The sequence below is a fragment of the Triturus cristatus genome, chromosome 8 (genome assembly GCF_964204655.1).
Source record: "Triturus cristatus chromosome 8, aTriCri1.1, whole genome shotgun sequence".
NCBI lineage: Eukaryota > Metazoa > Chordata > Amphibia > Caudata > Salamandridae > Triturus > Triturus cristatus.
Window position 1 is genome coordinate 1,268,678,673 of NC_140591.1, and position 23,280 is coordinate 1,268,701,952.

Sequence of the window (23,280 nt, forward strand, 5' to 3'; positions counted from 1 at the left end):
GGACCCGCCAGGATCCTTGATGTTATAGGCCCATCTGACTATTGGGTGCCATTACAAAGGTAGTGGGACGTATAGTCTTAGAACGTTTGCATGTGTGGACAGAGGACAATAAAGTCCTCTCTGACTTCCAATATGGCTTCCGTGAAGGGCTGGGGACCATAGAGTAGAGTCTGAATTTGCTCATTCTGGTAGGTAGGAAAATATCAAGGGCAAAAAGGGGAGATTGTTTTTAACCTTTGTGGACCTCACTGCAGCGTTTGATTCAGTAATACATGTGAAGCTGTGGAAGGTCCTCGAGGAAATGGGGGTGGACCCGCACATCATCTACTTTCTCCAACGTTTTTATAATGATGCACAGACAAGAGTTAGATTTGGTCTGGGGGGCAATTGCACTGCCCCAATCTCCCAAAGGAAGGGGGTCAGGCAAGAATGTGTGCTGGCCCCCTTCCTTTTCAATCTTCACATTAATGGACTGGGTGATGCACTGCTTAAAGATAGCTGGGTGCCCCATACCTGCCCTTCTCTACACGGACTATGCCGTTTTAATGTCACGCACACAAGTAGGTCTGCAAAGGGTCTAGGATAGTTTCTTCGGATTTATGAGTAATCTTGGCCTGAGGGTAAATACTTCCAAGACTTTTTTAATGCGCTGTGGTCGGGGCAGCCGGAGATACAGGGACATGTATGTAGACGGCCAGAAAATAGAGCCCACAAGGAGATTTTCTTACCTGGGAATACTTTTCGACCAGGATGATTCTTGGACCCAAGCTATATTATGCAAGAAATTTGTTTTTTCAAAAACTACTACTGCGCTCGCTCATTTTAGTAGAAAGCTAGGCAGGATGCCCCCAGTGGAGCTTCTGCAGATGTACAAAGTGAAAAGCGTTACCACAGTCTTGTATGGGGCAGGGCTCTGGGGTTTTACAGACACACATTCCATACAAGTAGTGGAAAATGCGTTACTGAATTTTTTATTGTCTGTTCCGAGTAGCACTCCCCCATACGCCTGTCACGCGGAGCTGGGTATATCCTATAGCTCTGACCTAATAAAAGTGGATCCCGTTTTACTATGGCACAAGATCTGGTCAAACGTGGAGTCCTTACTAATTAGGGATATTCTAACAGATTGTTTAAGACTGGAAGGGACTTCAAAAATTCCATGGTTAAGGTAAGTTCGAGATTTTATGAAGGACCTTGGACATCTGGAATACTTTACCGAACCAAATAGCATGTCATCTGTAAATAGAAAGGACCTAAAGAAAGAAGGGCTTCTATTGTTGGACTCGTTAAGATTTACTGGCGAGATTGTCAAGCCCAGTGTACAGCAAGATCAAATGATTTTAACTTGTTTTACCATCCAACCATACTTAACTGTTGTACCTGGAATTTACGACAAGTTTCTGTTGACACGATGGTTCGGAATATTCCACAGAATTGTAAGTTTCCCAAAAATGCACGACTGGGAACGGGAACTGAAATTGTGCCCATGTGATAATGCTTTGGGTCAATCCACCATCCATGTACTTTTATTCTGTACATTTTATAGCAATTTAAGAAAGACATGGATTGTCCTAATTTTAAAAACTCTGGGGATCAGAAAGTGCCGCCCGGCATTTATCGCTTTACAATATCTAGATAATGTCCATTCGGTCTGGAGAATATCAATGTTCTTTAAAGAAGTTGTTCATCTAAGAAAAAGTCTTAGTATATGACTATGGACGTTTCTTCTGTCTCCACATATGTATGTTCTTTTTTAATGATTGTATGAACTAACAGTTGTTTTATATCTCAATTTATATCGTGATCTCTTTTAAAACCAATTTTTATTATGTAATATCTGTATGTTTTTATCCGCTTTTATGATTGTTTGAATTTTCAATCGAATAAAGCCATGATTGATTGATTGATTGACTCATTTATAGAATTAAATATTTATCAAGTAGGATTGTCTTTCATTTGATACATTTTAAACAAAAGTTTTATTGTCTTTTTTTGTTGTTGTCATAGTCAAATAACAACCAACAGTGGCTACAGGTTGATCTTCTTTACCCCAAGAGGATTACGGGAATCATAACCCAAGGTGCCAAGTCCTTGTCAACAGAAATGTTTCTCAAGGCCTTTGCCATTGCCTCAAGTGATAACGGAAGAGACTGGAAACCCTATATAGAGGAATCCACTTCAATGGAAAAGGTAAAGTTATAGTTCTAAGGGAAAGGCGGTAATGAAGTACGTGAGGGACTTGACTAGATGACTACTTGTAAAAAGCTAATTTACAATTTGTTAAAATGTAGCAAAAATCAGTAACCATCACAGTTCTATTTATAATTCTTTGGTGTCTAAAAGAAACATAGCCTGCAAAACCTGAGCCAATGTAACACTATCACTTATGCGCTATATGGTCAAGTTTACAGTGTAACATGGCATTTAGGTTCACTTTTGAGTATGGTCTTTGTCGTGGTTTCCTCTCTTTAAGTATTATAATTGTCCATTACAATGTAAAAAAAAAAGAATTAAAGTGATATGGGCTAGTAGAAAACTTTAGGACCATTCTTCTAGCACCAAAAGGGTTCAATGCACTATAAGCTGGTCCAATTTCAGAACATCTCTGAGCAAGTCAAAATGATTTCTTATGTATTTTTTTATTATTTTTTCACACACGTCAACCTATTTTCCCAAGAAATAGTGTACATAGCAATGTTAACTAGGTAAATAGGATGTAAATCAGTTTATGTGGATACATACAGATGGATGTGGATGATGATGGATCATAAAGAATAACAGTAGAGTACTTACATTACATTAATATTTCCTTCGTTGCTGCTAGTTCACTGACCGGATTTCGGTCTTTTACTGTGTTTATTGTGTCTTTTACTGTGTTTACTGTGTTTTTATCTGCACTCTGAACCGCATACCCTCATTTAAAATCAGAATTCACTCACCTGCCGCTTGAGCAGGATCTTTCTCTCTCTCTCTTCCTAGTCACGAGCGCCATCTTGGATCGGTCTAGATCCTAAACTTTGAGCGCCATCTTGGATCGGTCTAGATCCTAAACTTTGAGCGCCATCTTGCAACGTGCATTTACGCTCTCAGACGGGGAGACTATAAAACACAGAGTCATGCAAGCGCGCAGCTGTTTTTGACATTACGCTTAGCCTCAGCCGCAGGAGTGAGTTGTTACGGGGCCACTATCTGTTCCATGGGTACTTGCTGCTGCTTACTCAGGGACATTTGCTGATACTAATATTTCCTTCGTTGCTGCTAGTTCACTGACCGGATTTCGGTCTTTTACTGTGTTTATTGTGTCTTTTACTGTGTTTACTGTGTTTTTATCTGCACTCTGAACCGCATACCCTCATTTAAAATCAGAATTCACTCACCTGCCGCTTGAGCAGGATCTTTCTCTCTCTCTCTTCCTAGTCACGAGCGCCATCTTGGATCGGTCTGGATCCTAAACTTTGAGCGCCATCTTGGATCGGTCTAGATCCTAAACTTTGAGCGCCATCTTGCAACGTGCATTTACGCTCTCAGACGGGGAGACTATAAAACACAGAGTCATGCAATCGTGCAGCGCGCGCGCGCAGCGGGCGCGCCGCAGGCGCGCCAGAGACAAGCCCGTCTGCGCCCGTCCGCGACCGGACTCGGCCCAGTGCCATAACTTCTGGCCCTCCACTATGCTATTCTTCCCTGCAACTAAGACAGTTGAACCCTGGCCATTCCGACCGACATTGCATTATTCGGCCTCTCTCCACTGCAGTGGGCGTTACCCCCACCGCTTGCCCTGGGTGTCAATACCAACTTCCGCAACCTCGTCTTCCTGGCTCCTCAGCCTTAGACCCCCCTAGCAATATACCTTTTCATGAATTGCATATCACTCAGCCCCATGGTTGTCGAGCAGCGCTCATTAATACGCGCTCCCTTCCCTGTCACAGCTTACAGATCAGCGGGTTTATTCTCGCCCATGATCTTGACTTCCTTTTTGCCACTGAAACCTGGGGAGATGCTGGTTCAGGACCGGACTTTTGCCTGGCAACCCCTGAGGGCTATAGTGTCGCTAGGCATGATAGACATATAGGAAGAGGTGGCGGACTTGCTATCATTTACAAGAATCTCTATCGCACTACACTCGATCCCATACAGTCCATTAACTGTGAAGCAGCCACCTTTGCTATTAATATTAATCACAAACAAGCCCTCAAGGGAATTTTGCTATACCGACCTCCTGGGCCCCGAAATTCTTTCCTTGCCACACTCTCTGATTTTAATGATCTTATCATAAGTTCGCCGGAATGCATGATCTTAGGAGATTTTAACTTCCCTCTGGAAGAACAGGGCAACCACGAAACCACTCAACTCACTGATGATCTCCTAACCTTAGGACTTCAACAATTGGTGAAGGGAACTACACACCAGGCGGGGCACATACTAGATGGTCTGTTTACCAACAACTCAGACATCTTTGTACAGGATATTCTTCCTCTCACCTGGTCAGATCACAGGGCCATTATCTTTGGGATCCATACACGGCACGCTAACCCTCCCCATTCCAGGCCACGAACTAGGTTAGGGACCCGTGCTTGGAAAAATGCGGATATTCATCAGATGGCAGGTATCCTGACACTATCCTTTCCTATGGGGATAGCCAATCCTGTCTTCTCAGCCTCCGACTTCCAAGACTGGATTCGGAATGCTGCTGATCAGGTGGCGCCGGAGAAGTTTACGCGACCTAACAGATTATCCCCTTCGGCGGTTTGGTATACCTGTCGTAAATAAAGTATTACGCACTCATAATTTCTATAGGTATCAATAGGATCATGCATAAAGCAAGAGGCTGAGTCCGTGGTATCAGGTTCAAAAGGGCTTTATTCCAATAACTCGAGTTATAGGGAGAATGGTTCCATCACCACAAGGGATCAGGAAGGGTCTTCTGAAACTTTATTCACAGAGTACAGTATATATACATTCAATATTATACGTAAGCAGGAGCGCTTCAGGCAGAGCAAGAGAGAATGAGATAAGAGCATGTGGGCGTGTAAGTAGGCGTGAAGGGCGTCCATGTGGGCGTCCACTTGATGAGTCATAGGTGAGTGTCATAGGTGGGTGGGTACCTGGAGGGGGTTGCGTGATCAGCTGGAACTTTACTGGAACTTTGCCTTACTTGTGCTCAACTCGAGCATGACGTGTAACTGACGTGTAACTGGGGGAAGGCTGCTGTGCAGTCGGGGAGTCTGGAAGAGAGGCCTTCAGTGTCAGGACAACCAGCACATCTTGTATTATCTGATATCTAAAGTCCGGAGCAGGAACTGATCTGTGACATAGGTTGCCCATCACCAAGAGCCGATGTGGCTTCTATTTCTTTATTCACTGCGTGGGCCTTACATGGGGGCTATGGGCTTTTCACTGACACGAGCTTTGCAATCACACAAAAGGAGACAGAAAGGCTAGGCTCTATCCTTTGCAGGCGGGTTTTGTTTATTCCTCCTTTTCCAGGCAGGAATGTGATTCAGTAGGAGTAAGCAGATAACCGTGCTCAATACTATCTCGGCACCCCGGACTGGGCCCCTTTGGCTGAGGCCCAAGTGTGCGAGGCCAAGGATACGCAGCTGCAGCTCTCAGAGCGTCTGAGGCCTGAAACCTCTTTTCGGGCTCTGGCTGAGCCACAGAATGGGCTTTCATGAAAATGACACGAGTGCAGGAAAACATGATGCAAAACGTGTAGGCCTCAGTGCAGATTTGTCATTTCTCTCATGGGAGACTTGATGGCAGGCCATGTTATAGCATAGGCATCATGGTTGACAGGCCATGGAGGGAAAATGCATGGTGTACATGCATGTGCACAAAAACGTTGGGGAACACATAGGGGACACATAGGCTTTGTCATAATCTCTATTTTTCCTCATTCCCTCCTTGTCCCCTAGTGGACCCTTCATGTCACATCTATTTTCATGAGACAGTCGATCTGTTCTTGCAGCATTATTTTTCCATTTTCAATGCTTTGTATATGGGGATGTGGAACACATGCAGTAGCACACAGGCCGCAAATGGCCGGGCCACACTGCAGACATAGACAACAACTGAATACCATTAGTAGTATTAACCCACAGACGGTCAACACTTTCCATCCCCATGCCGATATTACTCCCCAGAGCCAACTGGACCAAGTCCACGTGCCTGGGTCTTGATGTATGCTTTGGGCAATCTTGTGGAGCCTTGTTATTGCTTTGTATACAGATGGTGCGTTATTAGGAATAAAAGAAATGATATGTAGCACGTCCCACCCCAGTCTAAGGGCAGCTGTACATAGGCTGTCTGGCCACAAATAAAGTAGGTGTGTCGTGATGCTCTGAAAAAGGACTTTCCTTTGTCTTTAAACTCTATTATAGTATTACACTCGCTGTGCCCCAAATGTACTGAGCCTTCTTTTCTGACACACAAGTCCCCTTTTACTGGCAGGACTGTAATTGAGGATGGACCTACATTGTGTATGGGCTTGACATTCAACATTATAAAGTCGAGGGTCGCATTTCCTTGCTGATACTCTTCATTTTCTAGATCTGTACCTTTTCTTTGGGGAAGACCTTCTTTGTCTGGGAAACATGCTTCATTCATGACTTTATTTATGTTAACCCATACCCAGTCACCCCTACACTCCTTGTCTTGACATTCTTTGGCATCACCGTTGATCGATGTCATTAAGGCAAACCATGCTCCGCAAGAACCATTATGGGAGAACGGAAAAGGGAAAAGAGGGAACACCCCCTTCACCTTCTGATACGGGGGAAGTCGGCCACAGACCCAGCAGTCTGTAGCATTGCTAGTCTGATGTGAATGGTGCAGCATCTGAATAAAGGTATTGTTGCGCAGGGCAAGTCGATAGGATAGCTCATAGGATGGCAGATCACTAAATGTGTGCTTTATGGTATCATTAGTGGAGGAGTGTAAGAGTGAGGCAATAGGAGGAAAAATAGCATGTAGTATTAAGCTGATACATATTATCGTGATGCACAGAAGAGATAGAAAAATCAAAGTCACTATACATCTACCACGTAATATTTTACAGTATTTGCTTTTCATCTTGCTCTTTTTATGATTATCATTGTCCGAGATCTTATGCAAGTCAGAATACATGTTCAACCGATTCACCACCTAGTGGACTTAATTGATCAAACAGGGTCTGGCTTTCTAGATCTAAGTTTAGCTTTGTACTCCTGCTGAGGAGTCTCCTCTAGTAAAGGGGGCTCAAAGTCTGAAAAGTTTGTTTCCTTTTTAAAAGAGTCGTTATTCCCGAAGTAGCGCTTGCAGTGATGTATATGCAGCCATCCTTTCCGTCCTTCGACTTTAACGGCTGTCCTTGTGGTCAATAGCACTAACTTCGGCGCCTTCCACCTCGGCTCAAGAGGACTCGTCCTGTCAAAGTTCCTTATTAAAATATAATCCCCAGGAGCGATGGAGTGTTCCTTGACCTGGGTGTTGTCAGAGAAGGCGGCGGCAACCTGCGAACGACAAGAGAGTAGTGCAGACATCAAGGAAGCCAGGTAATCTGTCAGCATGTTACTATCAACATCAGTAATCTTTTTAGGCATCGGAGTGCCCCACATATTCGGTGGTCTACCAAAGACCACTTCGTAAGGGGATAAGCCAGTTCTAGAATGGGCTACCATTCGCATGTAAAAGAGGGCAACCGGCAGGGCTACCATCCAATCTACACCTTTTTCTGCACAAATCTTTGCTAGTTTTGTCTTTAAGGTCTGATTGTGCCTTTCTACAAGGCCTGCTGCTTCAGGATGTCGCACACAATGAAACTTCCAGGTATACCCTAACAAAAGGGACACCTGCTTCATGAGTTCAGAGGAGAAAGGCTGACCGTTGTCGGAATATACGACACGCGGTAATCCATGACGTGGGAAAAACTCTCGCACCAATTGTCTGGCGGCAGTTACAGCAGTATAATGAGGGACTGGATAAGCTTCTGTCCATCTTGTGAGTGCACATACAACTACCAGGACATATTTGTAACCTCTACATCTGTTCATTTGGATATAATCCATTTGGAGGACTTCAAAAGGATGGTCAGGTGGAGAGAACCCACCTTGTTCCACCGGAATGCCTTTACCTGGATTGAATTGGCAACAATTCATACATGTTCTGACTTTTTGTTTCGCTGCTGCACGCAGGTGCTTGTTGAACCAGATATTCTGTAAGCTGTCTAGCATTGCTTTCTCTCCTAAGTGTGCAGGACTATGTGCGGTATTTATGATCACTTGTACCATCGAATCAGGAAGAAACCATGTTGCTTTGCCCTTAGTCATCCAACCCTGATCAGTCAGTACCCCTCCTTGTTCCGACCATTTCTTTAATTCGTCTAGAGTAGCATGTGTCTGTATGTCTTGTACATCCCTGGAAGGATCCCTGACTGTCATGGCTTTGGTCATTGATGGTATCTGTGAGTTCGTCATGTCTAGTGGGGTCTGAGCTGTCTGTTTAGCAGTTCGGTCTGCCAGATCATTGCCTTGAGAAATGGTATCTGTGGCTTTAGTATGTGCTTTGCATTTCAGGATAGCTATGGCTGTCGGTAAATGTATCGCTTCCAGAAGGGCTTGTATAAGGGGGCCATGCTGTATCTTGGCCCCGTGAGAGGTCAAGAAACCTCTTTCTCTCCATAGTACTCCAAAATCGTGAACTACCCCGAATGCATATTGTGAATCGGTGTAAATGTTTACTCTCAAGTGCTTAGCTCTTATGCATGCTTGTGTCAGAGCGATGAGCTCTGCTGCTTGTGCTGACAGTATGACTATTCTTTTAGTCTCTATAATTTCAGTAGCAGTGGTCACTGCATACGCTGCCACTAATTCTCCCGCCCCCGTCCTCATGCATGAGCCGTCAACATAGAGTGTTAGGTCAGGGTCTGGGAGTGCAACATCTGTCAAGTCTTGTCTTGGTTTAGTCACGGTATGTATCACTTCAACACAGTCATGTGGTGGAACGTTTTCTGTACTAGAGGGCAAAAGAGTAGCAGGATTCAGTATGTTGCATCGTCTGATCTCTATGTGTGGTTGAAATAACGTCAGCTCATAACCTGTCAGTCTCGCTACAGTCAGGTGTTGGGTTTGTGTCCGGTTCAAGAGAACCTCCACTGCGTGCGGTACTTGTACTGTCAGGGGGTGGCCCAGCACTATCGAGTCACTTTGTCTTATGGCTAAGGCCGTTGCTGCAACAGATTTTAGGCACGCAGGCAAACCCTGGGCTACTGGGTGGAAACCCGTTTACAACATTCTAAAAGGCAGAGTTGTCACTCTGGGGTGGCAGTCCTTATTTAAAACAGGCATTTCAAGTGTTAAGATGCGAGTGTACAGATCATAATGGTTCCTTAATGTCCAATCTGGAAACATATGACCGAGGCTGCCTGTATATAAGAGAAGGGCAGTCATGTGACACAGATTTTAGTTTTATTCATCTCCAATACCAATTAGACATACACTGATAACGTGTTGTCTGCTATTTTAACAACATGATGATGGTAATATCATGTCTGTGAAATTTAGTAATTGTAAACAAGTTGCAGCCAAGCGCTGCGCAAAGATTGACGTCGTCACGACCATCTCTGTACCGCACAGGAGAACTTGTATTAATGCTAAACAGACTGGTCAATACGACACAAAAACAAAAAAAATATATATGCCAAGCCATCAGTATACCAAGCACAGAAAGCATAGACAAATTACAATAACATATATAAATGAGCAATGATGCGCAATTACCGTACCTACAGCTCAGAGGCGAACATTCTGGCCTGCTTAATTTGTCAGGCTTATAACCAATAACTGATTTTCCTTTCCTGCCTTACTCACCCCCCATCTGACAGAAGGTCATCTTAATGATGAGCAGCTGTCAGCTGGACTGACTGTTATTTCTGACACACAGGACCAGCAAGAATAATCAAAAATGAAAAACACACGAACATTTCTTTTTGGAAAGGTGTTATGCATCTATTTCAACACAATGTACCCTGATTTCCTATTTGAAGGTGCATATCTCATGTTTCTTCTCATACTTGTAACCTTTGGATCATTTTGCCAATCCAACTGGTTTCAGCTTTGGGCCACAATTTCCACTGTGAAAATTGTCTGAATTTGAAAATCGTTTTTATATAGGCATATAGCCCTTAAAATTTCAAGCAAGAGCATCATTTTAATTTTTGTTCTAGAATCAATTCAACAGTAGTTAAGAAAGAAAAACAACAGTCTTCCATAGACATTTCCTTGGGGCACTAGTCTTGCACAGAATAGAACAAAGGAAGGCTTCTCGAGTTTCATTTCTCAGCTGCCCTGTCTGTATCAGAGAAGCTAAAAATAGCCCCTCAGCCCGGCTTGAGTCTGGGCTGCCAGCCATCTGTTTTCTATCTATTCCTGGCCCTCAAGGCTCTTCGGCTGCAGGCATTACACAGATGCTATGTCAGAGAAGCTTTCTAAGCAGTGATTTCACCTTCCGTTTTCCGCTCCTTTTCCTAGCCCCCACCTTACAGGCTTCAAGGTCAGAATCTGCCTTCGATTTCTGCATCACATTCTGCGCTCTTTAGCCCCCACCTTCTCCTCACTCTGAAGCTGTCAAAGACAAAAAGTCTTCCCAATTCCATATAAACTGCAATAATTCGCCCTATTGAAAAATTGTTTTTGATATACAATTTGTTGTCAGGGGATCGTAATCTTATTTTTCCAATCTCAGATTAGTAAAACGCTCACGGTGAATAATGTACAGCACATAACTTACTAGCACAGAGCAGAGATTGGGTATTACTTCGCACAATGGTACTTATTTTATCAACCTCTAATAGGTGGGAGTCTCTGCATGTTCAGCGTGAATCAGGACCCACAACCGTCTGGACCCAGCACATTGGCTCACTGAACCACCAAGAACACAAACCTGTATTCTTGAACAATTTGCAAATTCGAAATACCCACAATTTTTCTCAAGCTAAACTTTTAACCGATCACTAATTATTTTTCGTTAACACTTTGTACATTAGGGGTGTCATCAAATCACAGGGGTTGCTCTTTTTCTAGCTACACCCCTCTCAATTTCCTTTTGACAACGTAATCAAATGTTGGACCATGTAAACACCAGCTATGCGCTGTTCATTTGGTGGGAGGCTCAAGAACCTGTGGGCTACTATATCATTATTATATGTATCATTTTGGGACACCCACAGGGTCGCTGACCGTGCTAATTCTTGTTCGGTCGGGGTGAGGGGCTGGTCGTTACCTATCCATCTATTCAGGGCCTTTTCGGTAGTTTGGAATAAACTTTCAAGGAAATATCTTTCTTTTATAGCCGTTCCCTGTTTACGGTAATTGAGGCCCTTGGGCCTCTCGAACCGTCGGGCATGGCCCACGTATAGTACTTTGTCTTTGTCCCCGGCTTCGTCATCAGAGGATGACTCAGCCTTTCCGTCCGGTCCTGCTTTGTGTGAGGCTATTATTGCCTTTCGGATTTTGGTCAACATGCTGTCTGTCTGTCCTGATTTATCATGCTGACCGGCATCTATATGATCACTCCAACCTATATAACAAGGATGTACGTCCCCGTCACCTTCGTCTTTTTCCCTGATCAGACAGTTAATTAGGAAACGAAGGATATAGTTCTTAATAATTACTTTTCTGTTTTGTGTGGCCTCTGCTATGCACTCAGGACCCTCCCCTGTTCTTATGAATTTGTACATTTTCTTTAGGTCTTTATCCATATCTGGTAATTTTTCCAAATATGCGACTGCTCGTCTAAGTCTTAGTGAAATCACGAGCATATTGCCCTTTCCTGGATCTGGATCGTATATACATTCGGAGATGTCAACTTTTACAGTTGGCCCCCCTCCTGATGCTGTCCCGGATCCCTCCCCGCCGTCCTCGAGCTCCTGGAGCTGGGCCTGTGTTGGGGGTGCAGGGAAAGATCCGTCTAGGTATGCTGGTGGGGATTCCTCTAGGTAGGTGTTAATAAACGCTTCGGATGCTGTTGGTCTTATTTTTCGGGGTACTTGCGGTGGCACTCTAACGGGTCTTTCTACTGGGGCCACTCTTGCTAGTTCCTCTGAAAGGACGGGATAAATACCAGCAACGTCAGTATTTCTTTCTCTTTCAGCCTGTTCTCTTTTGACCCGCTCCACTTCCTCCTGTAACTTCTTTTCTTTGGCTTTTTCAGACTCCTGTCTACTTCTCTCTGCTTTGTGGAACTCTTTCTCTGTTCTTCTATGTGACTCCTTGCGCCAAAACTCAATGGCATCCTTCTGAGCAGGTCTACATTGTCTCTTCCATAGCTCTTCCTCTACCTTCATAATGCATTCCGCATCCCACGTTCCCGTGATAGGCCATCTATACTGTGTCTCTAAATCCTTCGTGTAATCCACCCATAGCTCTAAAAACAACACGGCATCTAAACCATGTTTACAGTACATGAAATGTCCAGGTGTGTCTCTAGGCGGAATGTTAACTGATTCCTCTAGTACACCTTTCCTGGTACATATTTTACGCAGTTTCGAAAACAACGGCATGTTGAAATGTAACCAAAAAACAAAAATCACAATGAAACAATCTTACATACAAACCTGACACATTCAAACCTAACTGAACCTGACTAAGACAACAACATTCATACAGTTGAATCAGTGCACCTGAATACTTGAATACTTGAATACTTGAATACTTTATGCATGCACTTGAATACTTGAATACTTGAAAACTTTATGCACTGGAATACAGCACAACCATACCGGTCTCACAAGTGAGACACGTCTTTACCGTGTTCATTAAATGAACCCGTCTTTATGCAACCCCCATGAAACTCACCGGGAAGCAGAACTTGAAGGCCTCGGACACTCGACGCTGCGCGGGAATGGCGTATCTTTGGTGGATCTCTAGAAACCTCGGACACAGCTCTCTTGCAGGGTGGGCTCTGGGTCGGGACGATCCGCAATCCTCACCGCCTCGTATGGATGCCTGGTCGCAGTCCGTCTCCTTCGTTGGCCTGAGGGAGTTGGCGGGAAAACCCGCGACGTGTACACTTGAAGTCCGTCACGGCTGTAGAAGGGGGCAAAACTGGACCTTCATCTCCGGCGCGTGGGGAAGGGGATTCGTCCCTGTTCGGGCGCCATTAATGTCGTAAATAAAGTATTACGCACTCATAATTTCTATAGGTATCAATAGGATCATGCATAAAGCAAGAGGCTGAGTCCGTGGTATCAGGTTCAAAAGGGCTTTATTCCAATAACTCGAGTTATAGGGAGAATGGTTCCATCACCACAAGGGATCAGGAAGGGTCTTCTGAAACTTTATTCACAGAGTACAGTATATATACATTCAATATTATACGTAAGCAGGAGCGCTTCAGGCAGAGCAAGAGAGAATGAGATAAGAGCATGTGGGCGTGTAAGTAGGCGTGAAGGTGGGCGTCCATGTGGGCGTCCACTTGATGAGTCATAGGTGAGTGTCATAGGTGGGTGGGTACCTGGAGGGGGTTGCGTGATCAGCTGGAACTTTACTGGAACTTTGCCTTACTTGTGCTCAACTCGAGCATGACGTGTAACTGACGTGTAACTGGGGGAAGGCTGCTGTGCAGTCGGGGAGTCTGGAAGAGAGGCCTTCAGTGTCAGGACAACCAGCACATCTTGTATTATCTGATATCTAAAGTCCGGAGCAGGAACTGATCTGTGACATAGGTTGCCCATCACCAAGAGCCGATGTGGCTTCTATTTCTTTATTCACTGCGTGGGCCTTACATGGGGGCTATGGGCTTTTCACTGACACGAGCTTTGCAATCACACAAAAGGAGACAGAAAGGCTAGGCTCTATCCTTTGCAGGCGGGTTTTGTTTATTCCTCCTTTTCCAGGCAGGAATGTGATTCAGTAGGAGTAAGCAGATAACCGTGCTCAATACTATCTCGGCACCCCGGACTGGGCCCCTTTGGCTGAGGCCAAAGTGTGCGAGGCCAAGGATACGCAGCTGCAGCTCTCAGAGCGTCTGAGGCCTGAAACCTCTTTTCGGGCTCCGGCTGAGCCACAGAATGGGCTTTCATGAAAATGACACGAGTGCAGGAAAACATGATGCAAAACGTGTAGGCCTCAGTGCAGATTTGTCGTTTCTCTCATGGGAGACTTGATGGCAGGCCATGTTATAGCATAGGCATCATGGTTGACAGGCCATGGAGGGAAAATGCATGGTGTACATGCATGTGCACAAAAACGTTGGGGAACACATAGGGGACACATAGGCTTTGTCATAATCTCTATTTTTCCTCATACCGAAGAGCTTAGGCTCCACCGACAACATTGCAAGAACTTAGAAAGGCGCTGGAGGAAATTTTACTGCCCCATAGCCAAGCATTCCTACAAAGACGCCCTGACAATATACAAAAAGGCTATCATTGCCCGAAAAAGTGCATTTTTCTCGGCTCAAATCGAGAATGCCAGCAACTCTGCTAGAGAACTGTTTTCAGTGGTCACCACTCTGTCCACCCCCTCTACGGGACCTGGGGTCGAACCCTCTCAGTCTCTCTGTAATGCTCTGTCCAGCTTTTTCACCACTAAGGTAGCAGATATATACTCATCCTTTGCAGGGAACGCAGAGACAAGATCCAGAGTCTGCAGTGGTGTAGAACCTGCCACCGATCATGATCCCTTCTCTTCCTTTGCTCCCATTACGCAAGATCAAATCAGCAGACTTATCTTTACTACCAAGTCTGGCTCCCCCTTAGACCCCTGCCCTCCTTCAGTGATGGCTAACCTTAGCGAGGTGATCTCTTATCCACTTATGAAAATCTGTGACACCGCATTTCAAACTGGTCACTATCCAGATCTTTGGCAGAAGGCCGTGATCAAACCTCTCCTGAAGAAACCCTCCCTGGACCCCACAGCTCTGGCCAGCTATAGACCAATAGCGTGTCTCCCCTTTCCTGACAAAATATGCGAATCTCTGATGAATAAACAACTCTCAGAGTTCATCGATACTCACCAACTTCTCGACGAAACGCAGTTTGGCTTTAGGAAAGGTCATGGAACTGAGACCGCTTTAATAAAAGCTTCAGATGAGATTAGAGCCATTATGGACCAGGGAGGTGCGGCTGTCCTGATTCTGCTGGATTTGTCCGCAGTCTTTGACACGGTCGACCATGATATTCTGGTCGACCGTGTCACAGCCCTGGGGATAAACGGTATGGCTAGAAATCTCATCTCATCTTTTCTTGCCTACCGTACCCAGACAGTGAAGTTGGGTAACTTCTATTCTCCTGTCTCTGCACTCCCCTGTGGAGTCCCACAGGGCTCCTCGCTAAGTCCAACGCTATTTAATATCTATGTAGCAGACTTAGCGAGGGTAATAAAGGCCCATGGGCTGCGACTTACATCCTACGCAGATGACACCCAACTGGTTCTGGCAATACACAAGGATGGCCCAGCGGTGGCAGCTAATTTCCAAAGCGCCATGCTTGCTGTCAGTACCTGGATGTCCTCCAACTGTCTGAGGCTTAACTCGGACAAAACCGAGGTCATGACCTTTGGTAACCTCTCCCCGGTTTGGTCTTCTGCCTGGTGGCCTGACCAGCTGGGCTCTCCTCCTGTCCCAGTTGATAAGGCCAGAAACCTGGGAGTCATTTTTGACAGCAAGCTGTCATTCAACCTTCATGTCAACAAGGTTGTGTCATCTGCATTCTTTATTTTAAAGAAAATTAGGAAAATACTGCCTTACCTTCCCACCTCAGCTGGGAAGACCCTGGTCTCTACCCTAGTGTTTTCCAAAATCGACTATGGGAACGCCCTCTTCCTTAATACTCAGAAACTCGTTCTATCTAAGTTGCAGTCCATACAAAATGCTGCTGCAAGAATTCTTCTTGACATCCCCCGCCGCCAGCCAACTACTCCAGCCATTCGTCACCTGCATTGGCTAAGAGTAGAGGGCCGCATTAAATTCAAGGCCCTATGCATTGCCTATAAGGCAGTGCATGGTGTCGGTCCAAAGTTTCTGATTGAAGCATTCCAGTTGTATAGCCCCAAGAGACAGCTGAGATCCGCCAACTCCTGCCTGCTTTCGTTACCTCGCACGAGAACGGCAACCTGGGGAGACAGGCGCTTCCTGGTTGCCACACCTAAACTCTGGAACCTTTTGCCACTCACCATAAAAACTGCCCCCAATTTGATAAGCTTTCGTAGGCTCTTAAAGACATGGCTGTTCAATCAGTAATCCTGCGGCTCGGTCTCTCGTTTTTGTCACATGCGCCGAGACACCTTCGGGTATTTGTTTGCGCAATAAAAATCGCGAAATAATAATAATAATAATAATAATAATATACGTAGTGTCCTAAAATGGGTTTTTAATTCGGGAGGCAGTGACCCCACCAATTTAGTAACACAATCTGTTTAGGCCAAAATGCAGTTATCGGGGAACACCTGCGCAGCCCTTGCTAGTTATATGGCACAAGTAGCAAGCAATCGCCAGAGAATCTCATGTTAACTTCAAGCAGTGCAACAATTTTAAAGTCAAGAAAACAATGCAATAAAATTCCCAAGCTCATTTAGAAAAAAGTGATTAGGAAAAAAAAAAGCAAAATCAGTGAAATTTGATAAGGGGGATTGGCAATATGTTTTTTTAAGTTTAAAGATAAAAAACATGTAGGAAATCTTCTAACACCAATCTGTTACGAATTCATAATTTTAGGCTTAAAACCAGAGGTGGAAAATCTTTTACCTCATTAGGCTCTAAGGCCTGCATTCAGCTCCCCTGCTCTTTGAGATTAGGGGAAAATAAAGCTGTCTTTAAGAAACGCCTAACAACCTGGAGTTTTTCGGGACATCTGATGAGTTTTGTAGCCAGTTGATTTAATCCTCCGTTGGTCAGGTCCTTTTCTTCCTCTTGTGAACTCTAAAAAGGCATTGTTCCTGATAGTGAGTGCTTATTTGGCTGAGATAGTGTCAGGATGCTCTGTCTGGAGTGAGAGGGCACTTTATAAGTAACATTTAAGACAAATCCAGGAAAATTACAAAGGTAGGGGATGGGAAGTGATGAACAACTAATGACAAGTGGAAAACCAATACAGTATGGAAGGTTTCCAGGCAGCTTCCTAGAGCCTTCATGTTTAAATATTGCTGCTGCCTGTCGCAATCTGGATGTCACGCCCTTGTCCCAGGATGGCCTGCTGCTCACTATCCCCAAGCTGCCAAAGGCCAGTCCACCACAGCCTTAAAACATTATGCCTCACTGGTGTTCACATAGCTATTCCCACTGCCTCATGGGCTGAGAAGATGCACTTTATAGGTGACTTAATATTTTAAAACGTGTTTTTACATAGATAAGGCACTTTTCCACTACATGTTTTGCTGCACTTCTTTTAAACTGCAGTACAGCCAGAATGCAATGAAGATCCTATAAGTCATCTACTTTTGTTACATATATTGGTGATGTACATACACCCTGCAGCCCATATAATGCATTTAACTTCCACGCATCTGGTGCAATTTCTACACTGTGAGAAACTGCCTTTTCTGTGTGGTGGCACCCATTTTTTGCTGAATTTTATTGCTGATTTTTAGACTGCACATTGGGGCACTGCTTTCCAGAGTACTTTGCTTTGTAACTCTGCATGCCAGCTTATGACAATGGAAGTGCTTCTACTGTGGAGGATTGGTAGTCTTCACTGTGGTTAACCAGTGGAAACCACAGCAGACTAAGAAGTGTGGTTTGTGGCACAAAGTGAGGATCTTCTCCTTTCTCCAGCCCCAACGGAAGAGCCCATGATGACCTAATTGATGGAAGGGGTGCTTGCAAGGGCCCCCCTAACCTCTGTAGTAAGGAGAGCGTGGTGGGCAGACATCGGAGAAACAGATTTCACGCCAATACAAAGCTGATGAGATTGGGTTAAGAGCTAGGAGCAGAACCAGAGCTGGATATGAGATGATCCGATGGTTGTGACATTTGGGCAAAGGAAGCCACTGCAACACTCCATTCCTAGAAAGCCATGAGGATTTTGCTCTGGTGCTGGTGGTGTCTGGGTATCCTATGACATTTGGGGGGAGTAAGCAGAAGCCATTTTCACTGCTTTCCGCAGAGTCTACAATGTCTCTGAAGAAAGGTATGAAGATATGTGTGAGAGAAGAATTTTTCAACATCACATCTGAATACTCATTGCTGTGGTCAGGGTCACCTTTATCCTTCTGAACTGCAGTAGCTTAGTGCCAACAATGGTTGATGCCAGTTTGGTGCCTCTCTCCATCTCCTGACCAGCACCTCTAGCACGGGCTACAAAGAGCTTTGCAGAAGAAACTTTAACAGAGATCTGTAGGGTGAGTTCGTAAAATCGTCAAACCCTCTTAACTGAAGGGATTTCCATCCCTTCGGAAAACTTTATTTTGCGAGTCGGTATATTACCAACTTGCAAAATAGGGTTTGCAAGTGGCTATTAGGAGGGGCATATTAAGGGCGTCCCTTCCTAATAGCGAGTCCCACTGGTATGTAGGAATGTTTTGGGACCGTGAATGCAGTCGCGAAACATTCACAATTAGGAAATCGCAAACTGACTTTTTCTACATCTGGCCCTTGGCTTCAGTGGCACAATAGACTTTTTTTAGGATTTTTTTTTTCATTTCTTTGAAGAAGACCACTATGGGCATGATCTACTTCCTTCTGCAACAAATTACGGTTTTCAAGCCTGTTATGTAATTTAATATTTATTTGTATTGTTTATTTAGTTATTGTATCTTTTTGTTTGTAAGTGCAGCTCTACAGATCACCCAGGGGTATCTTAGTACTAGAAAGAATTAGCCTTTCTATGTTAAGTATAGTTAGAACGTTACTACTTTGAATTTATGCAGCTAGGAGACTATGCAGATACCTATGGTTTGAGTGACTGATTAAACAAGCATTGGCAAAGCCAATATAGATGGTGTTTCACAAAGATGCAGTAATGCAAGCCCCTGCTACAGACACCTCTAGGGTTAAATTCAAATATTTGAACGTTGTTTCACAAATCTGCAGAGTCTAAAAGTAGTACTAATTGCCCCCCTCTCAAGTCAGGTACAGGCACCCGAAAGGTATTTCACAAAGCTCCATTATTGCAGGCTGTTGCTAGATGTCGGGGCTTCAACATATCATTTTGCATTTTTACATGTGCTACTCTGTTGACTTGTGGTTAATTTCTGTAGGCTACATAAATATCCCAATGCTGGCTTCAGATGTTGTCTTGTATGTAACGGAACACTGTGAAGACCCCTGAATGTGCATTGATATTACCAGCCACTGGTAAATAGGAAGGGCATTCAGCCAGACCTGCCATTCTGGATGAATTGTTAGGTCAATGTGCACAGGTGCCCAAAGAACGTGTGATCACTCACAGTGAAGTGAGCTAATGGCTGGAGTGGGTTGACCCGTTGCTCCATGCTGTATCCTATGGGGGAGTTAGTGGGGTGGATGCAAAATATTAATGACGTATATATTTCTTATGATGTTTCTGGAAAACACGAGCATTGAAAAACCACTAAAGCTGTTTCGAAGCCAGACCTAAAAAGCACCAGATTGTGATGTCATGTTTAATTTACAGGGGAAAATCCGATCATGATTAAGAATGTAAAACTAACTTGTACCAATATATTGGTCTCTGTTCACCTTTTATCTTAAAAGAGCTTTATTCAGTATGTATGTGTCTCAAAAAGGATTCAGCTTTACCTTTGCGCAGAGAGAAATGTCTAAATTACCCTGGGAACAGAGTGTACAAGCAATGGCCGCAGGCTCACAATGCCAAACCCTAGTCGAGGTCAAATAACGAGGTGTCACAGAAAGTAAGGCGCGCCAATCACCAAAACAAATGTAAAGCGTACCTTATAGGAGAAGGTGAATACAGTGCTGAAGGCTCTATCTAGACATTCTGAAAACTGCAATAATCCCAAAAATGAATTTAGTTGCCTAGGAATGATAAGATTTGCTCAGCCAAACAATGTTTAGGATTAGAGTATCGGCTAATTATAATTCATACGGAGTTCAGTCACAATGCAGAACAGAGCATGAAGCAGATGTGGACAGTGTAAGTTTATGACTGCATGCGTGGCCTGAAGCTTAAGGTGCTACTATCACTTTTACCCGGGTGCTTCTGGGTAATAACTGTAGTTGATTGCCCTCTCCCCTCATTACTAGTCAGGACCTGCCCTGAAACAATACAAATAGTATTGCAAAAAAGCATCAATTAACACTGGTGACAAATGCATTCTGTAACACATTTGCCCTTTCATGTTTCTTTCAGGTATTCATTGGAAATGAGAACAGCCAGGGGCACGTCAAGAACCGATTCCACCCCCCTATAATTTCCAGGTTCATCCGAGTCATTCCCAAAACATGGAACCAAAGTATTGCACTTAGATTGGAACTCATGGGCTGCGATAACTTATAGGGCCTTGCATCCCTATATCTACAGACTTCTTGAAGACCTTAAGGGACATGTACCACAGCTCCACTTATCTCATACATCCGTAACATGCAACAAGGCCCCAGCGCTACCGTGAAAATGATCGCAGGAGCTCTCGGCTGCACCTGCCATCCACCTGTGTTATGAGTAATCAACCTGAGGGCGATTATCACCCAGGCCTGTCCTTTCAGCAAACAGCACTCGGTGTGCAGGGACTGGCGGCCGCCATCTTAGTGCAGGTGGCAGACCTAACTCAGACTCACCCCCAAGATCTACAGCCAGTTACCAACAATGTCGGCAGCTCTTCGCTGTTCCAAAGTGAAAAATGGAAAATGTATTCCAACCTCAACACTGATAGTAACAGACCTTGAAAAAACAAGTGTTTTAATCAGTTAATGGCCGGCCATTTTTTATCTGGAAAATAAATTCGGGAAAAATTGAAAAAAACAGCACTGTATACAAAGAATACCTGGAACTGTAAGGTGTCTTTTTGTAAAGCTTCACAGACTTTGCCAACATTACACAAGTTAATAGGATTGTTTTGATTCAAACTGTTGATACGATAATGTTGTTAATTTCATTAATGCCTAAGAGCCTGATTTAGAGCTTGGCAAGTGAGTGTAGTCTGTCACAAATGTACCGCACAACCTTCCCGCCTTATTACAAGATCATTCTATCATAATGCACTTGTAGGAAGGTGGGCAGGCTATCCGTCACATTTGCAACAGAACGCCCCAATGCCTAGATCTAAGTCAGGCTTTGAGTTTTCCTTTAGTGCAAGTTACCTCGTTTACCATCTTTCCATGTCCTAGTTTAGAGTTACATTTGCAATGTGACACAAATGTCATTTTAACTACGCAGTAAACACTGTCTTGGCCTGCGCTGCTTCTTTTCCACGTTCTCTTAAACAACGGATCGCACTCCTGGCATTTTACTACACTTAACTCTGCTGCACCACAGGTCCAGCCAGACACAGCTGGGGATGGCTCTTGGTCACAGATTCCCAGCCAGAAGTGGGACACCAGATAGCGGAACGCCAAACACCAGGACAAGCGAGCAGACTACACGGCAGATATAGTCACCATATGTGCAGCTGACACACTTCACATCCTGAAGAGAGGAACAGGAAGTCAGAAAGTATCAACAATACTGACAAATCGATGACTCAAACAGTATTTTCCATTAAGGCTCTGCTCGGGACCCAATTTAGGCATCCCGCAAAATTTAAATTGAGATACAAGTTTTATATATCTATTAAATAGTAAAGCACACCTGTGAAGGTGATCCAATTGTTCAAGAGATAAAATAGGTAAAACCAGGTGGAGCTGCAGGGTGAAGCACAATAAAGGCATAAAGCAATAATGCTTAGTCAAAAAACACACCCTCAATATTACCTTGCTGCTGAAGAGAAAATCTGCACCTCATCTTTGAGAGCTTGAGACCTCCAAAACACACTCGGCTGTACACGCAATGCCTTCTGAGAGGTTGGTACTGTGACGGCCATAAAGGAGCCATAGCCTTACTTGCCCTTGTTTACAACTAGAGAGGAAGTATCAATACAGGCTTGAGCTGGTGAACACAAGACGGTGAGGGAATCAGTGCTCCACCATTAACTCCAGGTCCTGAACATGGAAGGAGGCTCCAGCAGAATGAACAAAACAGGTGTGCCTCTTTCAGTTTCCTCTCAAGCATGCTGGTGCTTTGACAGATGAACAGGAGGGAGAAGCGATGTAGACTTGAGGCGTGAAGTAGGCAAGAAAACTGTCAGTAAAGAGAGAATGTTGGGCAATCCAGGACCTGCAAGTGACAGTAAGGATAGCAGACATTAGGAGAAGCCACTGTGAAGAGTTCTCTTGTGGGAGATAGACAGGTAGAATGGTATCATTGGAGACCCCGACACAACCAATCACTCTCCATTCCCATACCTTCACTTTTTGCCAAGAATGTATGGGTTATTTTTAAATCTGGCCTCACCTTGGCTCCATAGATAAACAGAGTGACCTCTGGAAGCTATTTCTATTTGAAATTGTTGCACAAGGTACTGGTGATGCTCCACATGGAACACTATGAATCAGTGGGGTAGGCAGTGATACTGTCACATGCAGACTACTGCAATTCATTGCATCTTGTCTTCCTAACAAACTATGGGATAGACTTCAACTCACACAGAACAGCCCCGGCAGGCTTATTCTGGCAATTCTCTGTGCCACTCAGTTTCTGGACACCTTTGTAATTTTCATTGGATCCCAGTTCAAAAGGGATCCTTTTTTAAGGCTCTCTCTATTTGTCACGAAGCATTCGCTGACAACCACCCGTCCATGATTTGATCTCTCATCACCCCCTTCTGTCCAACTGGAGCTTATGTTCGATCTCAACCATGGGAAACTTTTTTGTCATGCCTAGAGTGAAAAAGATGTGAATAGGGGTGCGATCCTTTTTTATATTTCTGCAAAACTTTGGAACAATTTCCCACCAAGCATCAGATCTGAATTGAATAAACTTTCTTTTCATGAAAAAATTAAGGCTTGGTTATTTGACTTCCCTTTCATCCCTAATATCCTTTACCATAGTGCAGACCGCCCTATTTGGATTACTTGTTGCGCTTTACAGATATTGTCATTTCAATATTCTCATTTTCATTCACTGACTGAGTAGGCTCGAAGAGGTGAATTTGTGGAATAGCATGCTTATGCTTTGCGGTTGAAAAGGGCACCTACAAGAGTTTTTCTAGTACTCTGGATGCCATAATTGATCTGGTTATCATTGTGAAATAGCTACTGCATCATAGGGCAGTAGGGCATGGAGACGGCTTCATCAGGTTTCAGTGCAGGCCAAAACAATTCTGTTTCATGATGTAT

General features: G+C 44.3%; 1 protein-coding gene across 1 annotated transcript in view; it reads left to right on the forward strand.

Annotated features, from left to right (window-relative positions):
• Positions 1 to 22,940, forward strand: part of F5 (coagulation factor V) — a 582,702-nt gene extending 559,762 nt beyond the window's left edge. Inside the window, exons 24-25 of the mRNA XM_085622982.1 lie at positions 2,008 to 2,190; positions 20,261 to 22,940. Of these exons, the coding sequence (XP_085479108.1) occupies positions 2,008 to 2,190; positions 20,261 to 20,407 (330 nt within the window). The 3' untranslated portion in view covers positions 20,408 to 22,940. The remainder of the gene's footprint in view (positions 1 to 2,007; positions 2,191 to 20,260) is intronic.
• Positions 22,941 to 23,280: the final 340 nt, after the last annotated feature.